At 35.7% G+C, this 14664-nt stretch overlaps 1 protein-coding gene across 2 annotated transcripts in view; it reads left to right on the plus strand.

Annotated features, from left to right (window-relative positions):
- The first annotated feature begins 4244 nt into the window (after nucleotides 1-4244).
- Nucleotides 4245-14664, plus strand: part of LOC127412947 (glycine receptor subunit alphaZ1) — an 87719-nt gene continuing 77299 nt past the window's right edge. For both annotated transcript variants that reach the window (XM_051649679.1, XM_051649680.1), the window contains exons 1-2: nucleotides 4245-5089; nucleotides 13382-13506. In XM_051649679.1, coding sequence (XP_051505639.1) covers nucleotides 5043-5089; nucleotides 13382-13506 — 172 coding nt within the window. In that variant the 5' untranslated portion in view covers nucleotides 4245-5042. The remainder of the gene's footprint in view (nucleotides 5090-13381; nucleotides 13507-14664) is intronic.

Genomic DNA, 14664 nt, shown 5'->3' on the forward strand with positions numbered 1-14664 from the left:
TCCTGACATGATATCAGCTTGTTTTAATGCATTTAATGCCTGTGCCATTTTTATTTTTGATGTCTATAACTTTCAAACTTAACCTCTTGTTCTTGGGTTTTAACAGTCAATTTATTCAAAACAGCCTAAGCTAACATTATTCAGTTTTGTCTGTGTTTTGGCCCACTTACAAATAATGACAGTGGAAACAAAGAGGAACAGGGCAAGCCTACCGCTACTCTCAGCTGCTGAGTTTTTGATGTCTTTAATCACTTTTTTGTGTTGGCACATATAACAAAAATTTCACTGAATTTCCAAATACTGTGAATTGACTCTTGTTCATCATGAAATATTACAGCTGTCAAGGTCCTTTATAGTTTGACAGATATACAGTGCATCTATTAGTCACAGTTCTGCAAAAACTAATAAAAGTGGTACAAACTGTAAGATCCAAATTGATCAAAGATCTGCAACAATAAATACTTAATACTACACTTAACCTGTTCAGATCTGAATTATTGGACACAAATGGACACAAAATATATGACCATGATTTGTTTCTATACTCTAAAGCAGCCATAAATGATCATCTATTTTTAAAAAATTAGTGTACGAGAATATTTACTTGTTATACTAAGTTATTTGTAATGTTCATTACAATGGACATTGATTCTGAACAGTAGTAACATCCAGATAATTATACATATGGATTTGTTGTAAGTTATTTTAAGAAAGCGTAACAAATTATGAGTTATAAAATTGACTCAAAATATGCATATATATTTCCTAATGAAAAACATTGCAAAGAAATTAACAATTAAATATGAATAAAATATGTATATTTTCAGACATACTGTATATACAGGTATATTTCAAATAAATATACTAAGATCTAATAGAATTATAATATTTTAGCTTTTTTTCCCGATGTACCCCAGCAAAAGGTCATTACCATCACAACATTGAAAAACAATTTTTTTAATTTATTGTTAACATTGGTAACTTTAAAAAAAAAAAAAAAAAAACTTTTTTTTTAAACAAACAACATATTACATATTTTTCATGTTTTCACCATCAAAACAATATTTTCATTTTCTAGCAATCTTCACTTTTGTTTAATGTGCAGAAAACCCCCTTCTGGTGTTCCTTTTTGATGGAGTTGTAATTATCTCATGAAGTAATTTGTGTAAAAGCAAAATGGTGAGGATACAACAGTTTAAGCTAAACTTTTACAGAAAAATAAGTGTCATGATGGTAATAACGTAGTGTTTCGGTAATGACATAAAGTGTTGGTGATGACAATAGTTAGTAACGTGGTACATAAAAATGGATTTAAGCAGAGACAAATGACACAACATAAAAGTAGCCCATGGGAAGGAAATATTTGGTGTCAGAGAATCAAATTTAATAACGCTAATTTGCTTTTTCACTTTTCACTTCACACAATTGAGCAAACAGTACTTCTTCAGTACCTTCCCACCAAGAATCTTTGAGACAATTTGCTTGTCTTTCACTCCAGACTGATGGTATTTTTTTTTCTAAGCTCTGACAACACTGTATTATGAAAGAGCAATGTCCTCATTAGGGCCTTTGTTTTAAGCTGCATTTGTTTTTTAGTTTTCAGCATTGGCAACTCCAAATTAGAAAGTTGCTGGGAAAGCCATGTACACCTCTTTTTGTATTTTTCCATCTTTCTCTGAGATTCTTCTAGCTTCTTTTGTATTTCACTATGGTCATGATAGACTTTTGTTCTGTTTGCCTTCACTTTTTTCCATCCTTGTCTGTGAGGTGTTTTATGATGTGCACTTGAACTTTCAGGACATTCTTGGAAACGTTGAGCATCATTCTGTCCCTGTCGCTGGTCTACTGGAGACTCAGGGGGGGCTGTTGCTTGCTAAATACTGCTGTATTTCCTGTCTTCTCCTATCACTGGCTCTTTTATTTCATTGGTTAACTTTCCATTGTCAGTATTTATGTCTTTTTTCCCATTTTGAAATCTGGGAGATTGTTTTAAGCTTTCTTTTTCTGTATCTTTCCTTTTCTCTTGCAAAGTACTCCTGATATTTCACAGGATCTTCCTTGACTTTGTCTCTGTATTTTCTAGACCGTTGTACTGCCGTCTTCGGGGCCATGATATCTTAAAGAGAAATAGTGAACATTTTAGTTCATATATTTTTTTTCATCATAATTATGGTCATAAGAAAGATGAATCTCTAAACATCTGAGAAGAAATCAAAATATTACAAAAGAAATCCCTACATATTAGAAAATAAACCGATAGGATGTCATTACCATCACAACTAGAAATGTGTTGGTAATGACATTTTGCAGTAATGACATTTCTTAATTTCTGGAGAAAAAAAGAGGCTAGCTCCTGGTTTTGCTAACACTACTTTGTAGCTAACATAAGATGCACTTTAAATACATCAAAATATGCATCTATTTTTGTAAAATATTGCATTAGGTTTATATATGGTTATGACAGTAAATAAGTATACTCTTTGATCAGAAGGAATAAATGATTAAATTACTCACTTTTGTCTTCTCTCATGGCAGGCATGTACTCCTCTGTCAGTTATTATTTCCATCCTTACCACTTAAACAGGTGTTACCCCCCAAAGGTTCCCCCTAGAAACAATATGCTGTGATGGTAATGATGAGAATATTGGGGACAGCGATATATTGTCCAAAAATATATACAAATTGTACAGATGTAAAATAAATTAATCTAGCTCGTAATTTTTTAAACTACTATGAAGACACAAAATAAGAAATGTGCATGATTTGATCACTTTTCATGAGTTTATCGAAACAACGAAGTTTAAAAGTCTGGGTTGGGGACAAGGCCAAAGTAGCAAAAATTGGTATTTAAAATAAAAAAAGAAAAGAAAAGAAAAAAATAGGAAGACATTTTTTTTTTGGTACAGTACATTTTTTTCAAGGTAAAATAACAAAATGAATTTAGTTAAGTGTTTTTAGATAAATTTGTGGTCCAAGGACATAAAAGTGCCTCCAATTGTTAAATCACCTATATATATATATATATATATATATATATATATATATATATATATATATATATATATATATATATATATATGAAAACATATATCTATCAGTATATTCTTCAAACTCTTCTCTTAGCCATGTTATCTCCTGTAAATTCATACCAAAGCAGAGCTACAGGCATAATAACAAGCATGACGTTTCATGACAGAATACAGACGGTCAATGGAAACGTCATGCATGTTAATAATAACTTCATATTTGTTATGATTACATCATGTTCGTTACCACGCCTGCAGTTTTGCTATGGCAGCGTTGGGGGCCGTTCAGACTGAACGCGTCCTTCCGCTAAAAAGCTAGATGCAACACATAAATGATACGTATACAATATACATTAAATGAATGGGGAGAGAGCCGTAAACTGACACTTACCTGTCGCAAAATTGTCCGAAGTTTGTTGAAGATTAGTGAAGAGGTGGTCAATTCATTAAGTGATAATGTGTTTCCTCACAAAAGCAGGTTATTCAGCACACTGGAGCATCTCCTCCATAGAAATCCATAAAAATAAAAAAACGGCCTCTGGTCACCTCACCAGTGTACCACCCATAGAATATCTGTGGGACCGTTGCGTTATGAATTGCTATGTTAACCTTGTAGGCTCACCTTGGTAAAATGGCTCTGCAGACAATTTTCGCCCAGGGGTCAAAGACGTTTGTCTATCACATGCACGTACGGACGCAAAAACGCGTTCAGTGTGAATGGCTCCTGATAAGTCGCTTTGTGTTGGACAGACCTAGTGAAACCGAACTGCAGTGAAGTGAATGGAAAATAAATGTGAACTTTCTTTCAAACATATTCCTTTTATGTACGTTTTATGTTTTTTCCCCTCTTCATTTAATACATTTAATAGCATTGATAGGCTAATTTAGGTGTCTAAATTAGATTCAAATTAATCTCGGGTTTGTCAGAAATACCAAAATTAGGTATACTGTGGGTATACCTGATCCTCCGATGTCTTTTGTAGCATCTTTCTCAAAACTGTGCCATACGTAAAAGTAGCCTAGGCTATATATTGTTTCTAAATTCCCATACAGTGCAGCCCTCAAATTCAACATATGGCATTGTCCATCGTTTCCAATCCGTGGAGGAGGCATTTGTCTGGAGTGCCATTCAGACCAATAACAGCGGCATGTGGGCGTGTGTTGAGAGTGTGTGAGGTGCTTTTTGAGTTTAGTAAATGACTGCAGCAAGAAATACAGTGAGGCTCACGGCGTTTATGACGGGCTTATGAGAGATGGAACAGACTCTGTGCGCTGAAATATCAACGCTTTGGCATTTATCACGAGGATTCTCGACAAAAAAAGCACTGAAACCGAAAATGAGCAACATCTCTTAACTGGACCAGACAATGGAAGTAGCTTCATGCAGCAGTAACAATTCACCCCTGGGAAACAAGTACGTACTAAATAAGACTACCTGCAGAAGCACATCAGTCAGAGGTAGCTAAAACTAACGTGTGGCTTGAAAGTGACACATTTTCAATTGGAATGCGTGTCGAAGAACCGCGAAGGAACAGAGCAGACGCGTATGTATGTTTTCCTATGACTTCGGTGGCGTTCCGACGTTGTGAGGAAATCGAGTATAGTTTAATTTGTTTCAAATCGCACTCACGTATCACCAGATGTGTTTGCGATGGAGCGTGTTTGATTATTATTGGTGACTACACATGTAAAGCTGCTATGGATCGTCCGGAATGAACACCTGAAATTTATTCGCGTTATTTTTTCGCAGCGCTGTTTCCACCTGAAATTCCGCAACCCGCGCGAGTCTCCGTCCGCGGTCCTGAAACAAACAAGAGCTCTGCTTCACGCTGAACAGCCACAGTCGGGGAAAATGATCTGCTCGTCTGTATGAGATTGTAATTTTTTTTATTTTGTTGGCCTTTTTGGGAATCTCAGACAAGCAAAGGACGAATTGTTCACCTCAGAAGTGAGAGAAGAAGGAATTTTTGCACTGAGCTGTAGCTTACTACATCTACTCATCTCTAACCTGACACAATGTTCGCACTCGGGATTTATTTGTGGGAAACTATCGTGTTTTTCAGGTACGTATCACGGTTGTTTTAATATGTTGTTGTTGTTGTCGTTTTACTCAAACCTAGCCTGTTTTATGCTTTGTTTTCTTGATATAGGTTTCTTAATTTCTTCTGAGAATAGTGTTGGAAGATAGGTATCCTAATTTCAAGTAACGATTGACTCATTGACATGCTAGTTTACAGTTTTAAAATTATTAATTCGTCTGAACTTATGTTTACCAATTAAAACAAATAAACTAAGTGATAATTCCGTCACATTCGGACATTTAGATAAGAAATTACAAAGGATTCCCATTAAACCGGGCAAACAGCGAACACTAGTGGTCATTTGACGAATAGAAAGTTATCAACAGGCATAAGACAATAACTCAATTTTAATAATGAATCAATGGGCGATATAATAATAATAATAATAATACATGTTGTGTATTGTGATTTAAAATGTCCTTAAAATGATGAGGGCCCCAGAGAAGGGTTAAAACAGGTCAACATAAATTGAATTTGTTTTCAGTGCCTGCTGGTTTGTTCATTGTTTCCTAGTATTCATTCATTCCTTCATTAATTCATACATTAACTCATTCATTTAGAAACAATAGACTTAAATTGCACTAAAAACACTTAAATTACTCGTTTTTCACAGGTCTCTTTTTGTATAGTGCTTTTATTTGACAATATAATGTATAAAATATTAAACCACCATTATGTTTAATATGCACATTTATTCAATTTTACTATTTACTGAAAAAAAATATTGATTTGATTTGATGGCAGCAATCTGTTTCAAGCTCTAAAAGAATGATCCACATATAGTTTCCTTTAAAACTCATTATACTAAATTTAAGCATACTCTATAACAATAAATGTATCATCAAAGGGTTCATCTTATCAAGCTAGTGGTTTGCAGTAATTATTTTGCATTCTGTGGGCATTGTTTAGTTAATGAACTAGAATCAGAATATTGCAGTCTCAGCTCTTGCTGCTGAACTTTGCAGCGCCTGTTAATTGATATCTCTCTCCCAATCTAGGCCTACACCCCAACCTCATTTCACATGCAGACTTATTACTAAACATTGATCACTACGTCAGTGCCAATAGCACTCACGAATACAAATCGTACACAGACATCATTTGTTCTATGAATTTCATCTCTCTATAATTGATTTCCATGTTAGCTTGTACATTTTCCATGCAAGGATTGTCATGCAAGAGGCTGCTGTGTGAGATTCACTGGAGGAAGTGATGCGTAGCTATTAAAATACTGTCCATGCATAAAACAGGCATGATGTTATGTCACCACACACAGAAATATGCAGGTAATGCTGTCTATGGCAAGTCCAAGTAATGGAAGTGACGGTATTCAGAATGCATTTGCATATGCACATTTTAAAATATACACTCACTGAGCACTTTATTAGGAACACGAATGTCCTATTAAAGTTCCAGACATGGTCTTTCGCTGTTGTAGCCCATCCGCCTCAAGGTTCGACATGTTGTGCATTCTGAGTACAGTTCTCACTACAGTTGTACAGAGTGGTTATCTGAGTTACCGTAGCCTTTCTGTCAGCTCTAACCAGTCTGGCCAGTCTCCGTTGACCTCTCAAATCAACAAGGCATTTCCTTCAACAGAACTGCAGCTCAATGGATGTTTTTTTGTTTTTGGTACCATTCTGAGTAAATTCTAGAGACTGTTGTGTGTGAAAATCCCAGGAGTTCAGCAGTTACAGAAATACTCAAACCAGCCCGTATGACACCAACAATCATACCACGGTCGAAATCACTGAGATCACATTTTTTCCCTATTCCGATGGTTGATGTGAACATTAACTGAAGCTCCTGACCCATATCTTCATGATTTTATTCATTGCACTGCTGCCACACAATTGGCTGATTAGATAATTGCATTAATAAGTAGGTATACAGGTGTTCCTTATAAAGTGCTCAATGAGTTTATGTAGAACATAATATAGGAAATTGTGGCTGTTAACATATGTACATTTTTTGAATAAATACTCTAATAATATACTAAAGAAAAATGTTCTTGTTAAATGTTTCTGTTAAATGGGTCTGCTAAGTGCAACGGTGAAATCTTTGAAAAAATGTAACTGTGTCTCAAGGGCTAATATCTTCTAATAGCAGAGTTTAGAGTTGAGTGTCTCTTAAGAGTCCTTCTCTGGTAATTGTATATGCACAGGTAGTGGCAATGAAACAGAGGAGGGTTCATTCTGTATATGGTCTCAATTTTGTGCCTTATTGTAGTGCTTTTGAAACTTACTGTAATGTTGTCATTAAAAGTTTTGGTAAATGAGGGGAAGGATGGCCAATTTAGCATCTGAAGAAAATAGCCTGTATTCCTTTTAACCATTATTATTAAAGGGATAGTTCACCCAAAAATGAAAATTCTCTCATCATTTACTCACCCTCATGCAATCTAAGATGTGTATTAGGGCTGCAAGTTAATTGAAATAAAATTGAAATCACAATTTGACCTCGTGCGATTATAAGGGCCACGATTTAATTAATTAATTAAATATATAAATAGTCTGCTCGCTTCAAAGTTTATTTGCACTGCTCTGTCCAGTCTATATTAAGTTAGAGCATTATTAGAGTGTTTTCAGAGCGGTTCTGTGCTCCACAACTCCAACTTTGCTTACGTGCGCTTTACACCAACCGGCGTGTCCTGCGTGCAGCGGTTTTTATTATCATCTGCGGTAGCAGCATCTCAGTCTCTGCCAGGCACAGGTATCATAATAATAACGTGGAATACAATATGAGGTATATTTTAAAAATCTTGATTAAATGATTGCTGAGCAAACAGCATTAACAGTAGCACCTGTAGAGTCCAGAAACATGCGCTCTTCCAACATTCTCCTGTCATTTGTTTACTTCACAAGAGAGCGTGTCCAGTGTTGCCAACTAGTTTCAATGGAAAGTAGCTAAAGCCTGCTCGAAAAGTCACTAAATGTCACTAGTCGACGTCATACGCTAATTAGCATATTCGTGACGACATCGCGTCTCATTTTAATTTTGCATAGTGTCTGCCCTTTACATGTGTTTGCTTCTCTGTGCTTACCGTACATACTGTAATACCCTATTAATTCCCTATATCTATCAATCACTCAGAGAGAAAGTTAGAAGCAACAGAAACTTATCTTTTCTCTCACACAGTGCTCAGCCATAACAAACCACTATGTGCATATTTACAAAAAAAAAAAAAAAACTATGTGCATGTTTACAAAAAACAAAAAAACAATACAGATTCGTGATTGGTCCTTGACAACGCTGTTTGCACATGCGCAGCTCATTCACGTCTATGTCAGCTGCCGTGCGGTCAACTGATTGTGCTGCTCCGTCTTCTCACCTGCTCACCACTCTCTCTGTCAGTCTCACTGAACAGAGTAGATGCAGAGAGAGGTGTGCCTCCGACTCCGGGCAGGAAAGCAAGACCACGCGCTCGCGGGGCAGTACTGGCAACTTTCTTCTACGGAAGGTAGCTAAGGTTTGTCCAAAAAGTCACTAGATTTATCGCTAGGCAATTTTTTTTATAAAAAAAAATTATATATATATATATATATATATATATATATATATATATATATATATATATATATATATATATATATATTTTTTTTTTTTTTTTTTGTCTACCATAATCGCAGTTCAAATCGCAATCTCAATATTTTTCAAAATAATCGCAACATGACTTTTTGTCCAAATCGTGCAGCCCTAATGTGTATGACTTTCTTTCTTCTGCTGAACACAAACAAAGATTTTTAGAAAAATATCTCAGCTCTGTAGGTCCATACAATGCAAGTGAACAGTGATCAGGCCTTTGAAGCTCCAAAAAGGAGATAAAGTCAGCATAAAAGTAATCCATATGACTCCAGTGGTTTAATCAATGTCTTCTGAAGCAATCCAGTTGGTTTTGGGTGAGAACAGACCAAAATGTAACTGCTTTTTCATGCTATATCTTGACAGCAGTCTCCTTGGTGATCATGATTCCAAGCTTGATTACACTTCCTATTGCGCCATCAAGAGCTCTGTGCATGTGTCAAGCACTGGGAAGTGTAATCGAGCTTGAAATCATGATCGCGCCTAGAGACTGCAATGGCAAGATGTACAGTGAAAAAGCGCTTATATTTTGGTCTGTTCTCACCCAAAACCAACTGGATCGCCTCAGAAAAACTTGATTAAACTTCTGGAGTCTGATGGATTACTTTTATGCTACTTTATCTCCTTTTTGGAGCTCTCAAAGGCCTGTTCACCATTCACTTGCATTGTATGGACTTACAGAGCTGATATATTATTCTAAAAATCTTCATGTTCAGCAGAAGAAAGAAAGTCATACACATCTGGGATGGCATGAGGGTGAGAATTTTCATTTTGTGGTGAACTATTCCTTTAAACTGGTTAATTCCCAGCTGTTGATGCATTAAAATACATCACTGATCAGCAAAGACCAAGACAGATCACGCCACAAATAGGAATGGCCTGTCACTAGTAGGCCTATTATGATTTTGGATCCACCACCTTTTTCGATGAGATCTATCTGAGATCTTTTTTTTTCTAGCTTTAGTCTCTATATTTGGTTATTAATTTTGAAATATGTACACTGGAGCCAAAAGTTTGGAATAATGTACAGATTTTGCTCTTATGGAAAGAAATTGGTACTTTTATTCACCAAAGTGGCATTCAACTGATCACAATGTATAGTCAGCGTATTAATAATGTGAAAAATTACTATAACAACTTGAAAAAAATGCTTAAACTACTTCAGAGAGTCCTCATCAAAAAATCATCCACGTGCAGCAATGACAGCTTTGCAGATCCTTGGCATTCTAGCTGTCAGTTTGTCCAGATACTCAGGTGACATTTCACCCCACACTTCCTGTAGCACTTGCCAAAGATGTGGCTGTCTTGTCAGGCACTTCTCACACACCTTACAGTCTAGCTGATCCCACAAAAGCTCAATGGGGTTAAGATTCATAACACTTTTTTCCAATTATCTGCTGTCCAATGTCTGTGTTTCTTTGCCCAGTCTAACCTTTTCTTTTTGTTTTTCTGTTTCAAAAGTGGCTTTTTCTTTGCAATTTTTCCCATAAGGCCTGCACCCCTGAGTCTTCTCTTAACTGTTGTACATAAAACTGGTGTTGAGCATGTAGAATTCAATGAAGCTGTCAGCTGAGGACATGTGAGGCGTCTATTTCTCAAACTAGAGACTCTGATGTACTCATCCTCTTGTTTAGTTGTACATCTGGCCTTCCACATCTCTTTCTGTCCTTGTTAGAGCCAGTTGTCCTTTGTCGTTTCTTTTTTTGCCATTTTTGACCTAATATTGACCTTAAGTCATGCCAGTCTATTACATACTGTGGCAACTCAAAAACAAACACAAAGACAATGTTAAGCTTCATTTAACAAACCAAATAGCTTTCAACTGTGTTTGATATAATAGCAAGTGATTTTCTAGTACCAAATTAGCAATTTAGCATGATTACTCAAGGATAAGGTGTTGGAGTGATGGCTGCTGGAAATGGGGCCTGTCTAGATTTGATCAAAAATGACTTTTTTCAAATAGTGATGGTGCTGTTTTTTACATTAGTATCCTGACCATACTTTGTGATCAGTTGAATGCCACTTTGGTTATTTAAAGTACCAATTTCCTTCCAAAACAGCTAAATCTGTACATTATTCCAAACTTTTGGCTGCCAGTGTATGATTATCAAGTGCTTTGCTGGGTTTTCTGAAAGATATGTTCTCTTCTGCCCTTCAGAAACCACACTGACAAATTGAGAGTGGCTTGAAGAAATGATGTGTTGGTTGCCAGTGAGGCCTTTGATTTCTTGAGTGTTACAAAATCACTCAAAATCAATACGGATTCTGTTCATCAGTGGTCCTAAGAACATAATGAGCTACACTTAAGGCTAATGATTGGATCTTCACTTTAAAGTATGCAGGTCTTTGGGTTGTTTGCATATATTTTCTGGCAGGGAGCTCTGGTTCCTGCTGCATCAGCAAAAGGCTCAAGCCCTTCTTCACTGCCATGGCCAGCATTGATCAGGGTTCATTTGTTCAGCAATGCTGCTTTGATCAGTGAAACCATTAATTACTAGAGACATGGTTTAGAGGTGGTCTAGAACCTGCATCACATATCCAACTTACTCTTTTCTCTGCCAGCAACTGCCTACTAATTGTAACTTTGCGATAGACATGCAGCGAACCAAAACTAATGACTAAATCCTCAGATTTCACACTGTCACAAAGATTATTCCAACAGCACGGGTTCATATAAGGAGACTATAGTGACAGAGAGTGGCTCTGAAAGAGCCGCAATAATCTGGCATACCATGACAAATCTTGTTATGTTTACATTGCAAAATTGTACATTCAACACAAAGGAGTCACTGTGAGACAAAATTCCCATATATTTTATTTATTGCAAAATATGATTTATTATAGTCATAATTAACTATTTATTTATCCACCTGCATAGTTTCTGTTTCTGAATTGCCACTTTTCTCCTGTCATTGTGCATTTAGATAAGTGCTAACAGTTCTGCACATGCTGCAATTTACTAATTCAGCATATTCAAATTTTGACATTTTGAGCCTAATCCTTTTTAGGTTTTCTTTAGACAAAAATCACACACTTTTAACATGAAAGTGATTCATGGTGTCCCTAAAATACAAAGCAGAATTTCCTAAATTATTTTGCTCTATGATGTATCCACACTTAAATGCCAAAGACTCCAATTTAATAGTTACTCGAGAAGATGCTGTAAATGTTAATGAGCAAAAAGAATAATGATGTGCAGAACAGAAAAAGCCTGACCAATGGTTAGTTAGAACTGAGAGTATAGCTGGCCATGCAGAAAGTCAGTAGACACGAAAGAATAATGGATATGCCACCAAAACGGACAGGATTCAATGGCTGGTTAAGACAATAGAGCAATTCCCCCTCAAGACAGACCCATGAAATAGTCCAGAAAAGAACCATGTCTCAAGGACTTGGGTGAAATCAATATACCACAGGCTATTTTATAAGTATTATCCTTCATTTTCTGTTCAGACACACTGATGGTGTAGTTAAAAAAAAGTCCATTGTTCCTGTATGAGTTTTCGTCACAAATATGTTTGAGGTCTTGAAGAAGTAGATACACATTGAAGTCCATTGTGGATTAGAGAAAGATGACAATTAAATGCAAGCCATCTCAAAAGCCCAATGGAATCAGTTAAAAGCATGGCTAATCAGCATTAAGAGTGGTCATAGGCTAAATGCCCATGGGATGAGTGATAATGTGACTCACAGGCCAGTTAGTGACCTGACATTTAGTATGAACTCAGCAGACAGGTTACACTAAGGTGGCAGTGGGACAGACATGTACCCTATTATCACTAATTAAGTTCTCATGGCTTTTAATGCTAATGAAGACAAGGATACTTATGTATGACGAGGTCTCAGAATTAATATCCTCATTCATTCAGTTCTTTCAGGGATTCTCCTCTGTTCTAGAACAGTGTTCCCTAACCCACTTTGTCTTATGTACACCCACAGATCCATCAGTAAGGCTCAGGTACCCTTCACTGACACCAAACCACAATTGTGTTCCTATTAACTCAATGTATATTGGATATCATTTAGCATGATCATTCTTTCTTCCAAAAAAAAAAAAATAAATAAATAAATAAATAAATCTCAATCCATTCCTGCACCACTGTTTCTCATCTTCCTCCCTACTTGCATTTCTCTCAGCAATTTTAAACTTTGTATTGCAGCACTTCTCATGTTATTGTCTCCTTAGGACAAATCGCTTTTGCTGTATTCCTCATTTGTAAGTCGTTTGCTAAATTAATAAATGTTAATGTAGTATTATTAAAGTCACTTAAAAAAAATGATACTGTGGGTTAATGCCAGACTCACCAAGTAGCACATACTGTTTATTCTGCTACAAATGTCATCCATAAAAATTTACAAAACAGGAAAACATTCACACACACACTCTCACACACACACACACACACACATGTCTATTGGTTTAACAAAGCAAAAGTAAAATCCCCAAGAGATTTTAATGCTGTATTTAAATTCAGAGATGATGTTTTTTCTTTAGGATGTGTTTAAAACCAGTGTTTGAGATTATAACACATGACATAAAATAATGTATTCATTTCAACTTAAGATATAATGGTTGCCTTAGGGCAGAAAATGTAATATAATTAAAAAATTATCACAATGTACTGAAAAAACAGGAGTTATATTCTGCAGGTGAATAGTTCCTTAATACACCTGTCTTTCTCCTGTCCCCAGCTTGGCAGCATCACAACAAGCAGCGGCTCGGAAAGCTGCCACCCCCATGCCCCCGTCAGAATTCCTGGACAAGCTTATGGGAAAAGTGTCTGGTTACGATGCAAGAATAAGACCTAATTTTAAAGGTAGGTGCGTCCACCATGACACTATTGGATATCACAGAAATGTAGCCAAACAGTGTATTTGTATTATTTTTTTATTTTTTTTAAAGTGGGACTTTTCAATTGCATCTTGAAGAGTTTGCAGCTTAATTCAAAATAAATACAATACATAGAAGCAAGTGCATTTTGACTATTGACTATTTGTCAATAAAAAGCTTTGGAAGCAGGTGATAATAATCCAACATGTTTCCATCATCCATTCAAATACTATGAACATAGTTTTCCTCTTACAAGACAAGATTTTTCATTTCAAATTCTGATTTTGAGGAATGTTCTTTCCAAAGCTGATGCCCAAAATGAAATTATACTCTCCAAAGCAACCTATTATATGCTTATTTAGACACAAGATGTTATATTTTTTTTAAATAAATGCTTTCTGCTTTATCAAGGATAACTTGCACATTATGTACTGTATATTAAAAAATCTGTTCCCAAGTTGGCTACATTCCTGTTCAAGGTCCATGATCTTGTATCATTATTCTGGGAGTATGTCTATGGTGGTACTTGGCGTTTTATATATTATATGTTGTGACGTGTGCTGGCAATGTTAGAAATAGCCACTGCAAGATACATGTCAGAGGTTTCCTTATTCAACAATGTCAAGCACTGCAAATTATAGTGTACCAGTTCCTTAGCTATTCTAGGAAACACACAACATTTTTTTCCAAAGGTATATCAGTTTTAATAACTAAAGCAAAAAAAAAAAAAAAAAAAGATTTATATATGTACACTAGTAATAAATGGGGAAAAAAATTGTAACTACCTTCAATGTCTTGCAAGATTGAATAGTCAAAGTATTTTCTTTGCCTTTTTATACTTGTAGTGATGCTTTTTTAGCTTGATTCACTATAGTGACTGTGTGCAGCGGTGCACAAAAGAAAGTGAGTGTCACTATTGTCACAATTCTGCAGGTGAATAGTATATTCCATTGGAAAAAATTATGTTTGAATACACAATGTTTGGAGGAGAAATTAAAATGTCATATTGTGAGATGTTTGATCCTTTGCATGTGTATTGACCGGTAACACTTTATAATAAATGTATCAAAAGTTATTACATAACATAATGTTAAAGAAATCATTAAACATCATTTGAACTACTGATTTGTTAAGCTTCATATAA

Source organism: Myxocyprinus asiaticus, chromosome 22, assembly GCF_019703515.2.
Source record: "Myxocyprinus asiaticus isolate MX2 ecotype Aquarium Trade chromosome 22, UBuf_Myxa_2, whole genome shotgun sequence".
NCBI lineage: Eukaryota > Metazoa > Chordata > Actinopteri > Cypriniformes > Catostomidae > Myxocyprinus > Myxocyprinus asiaticus.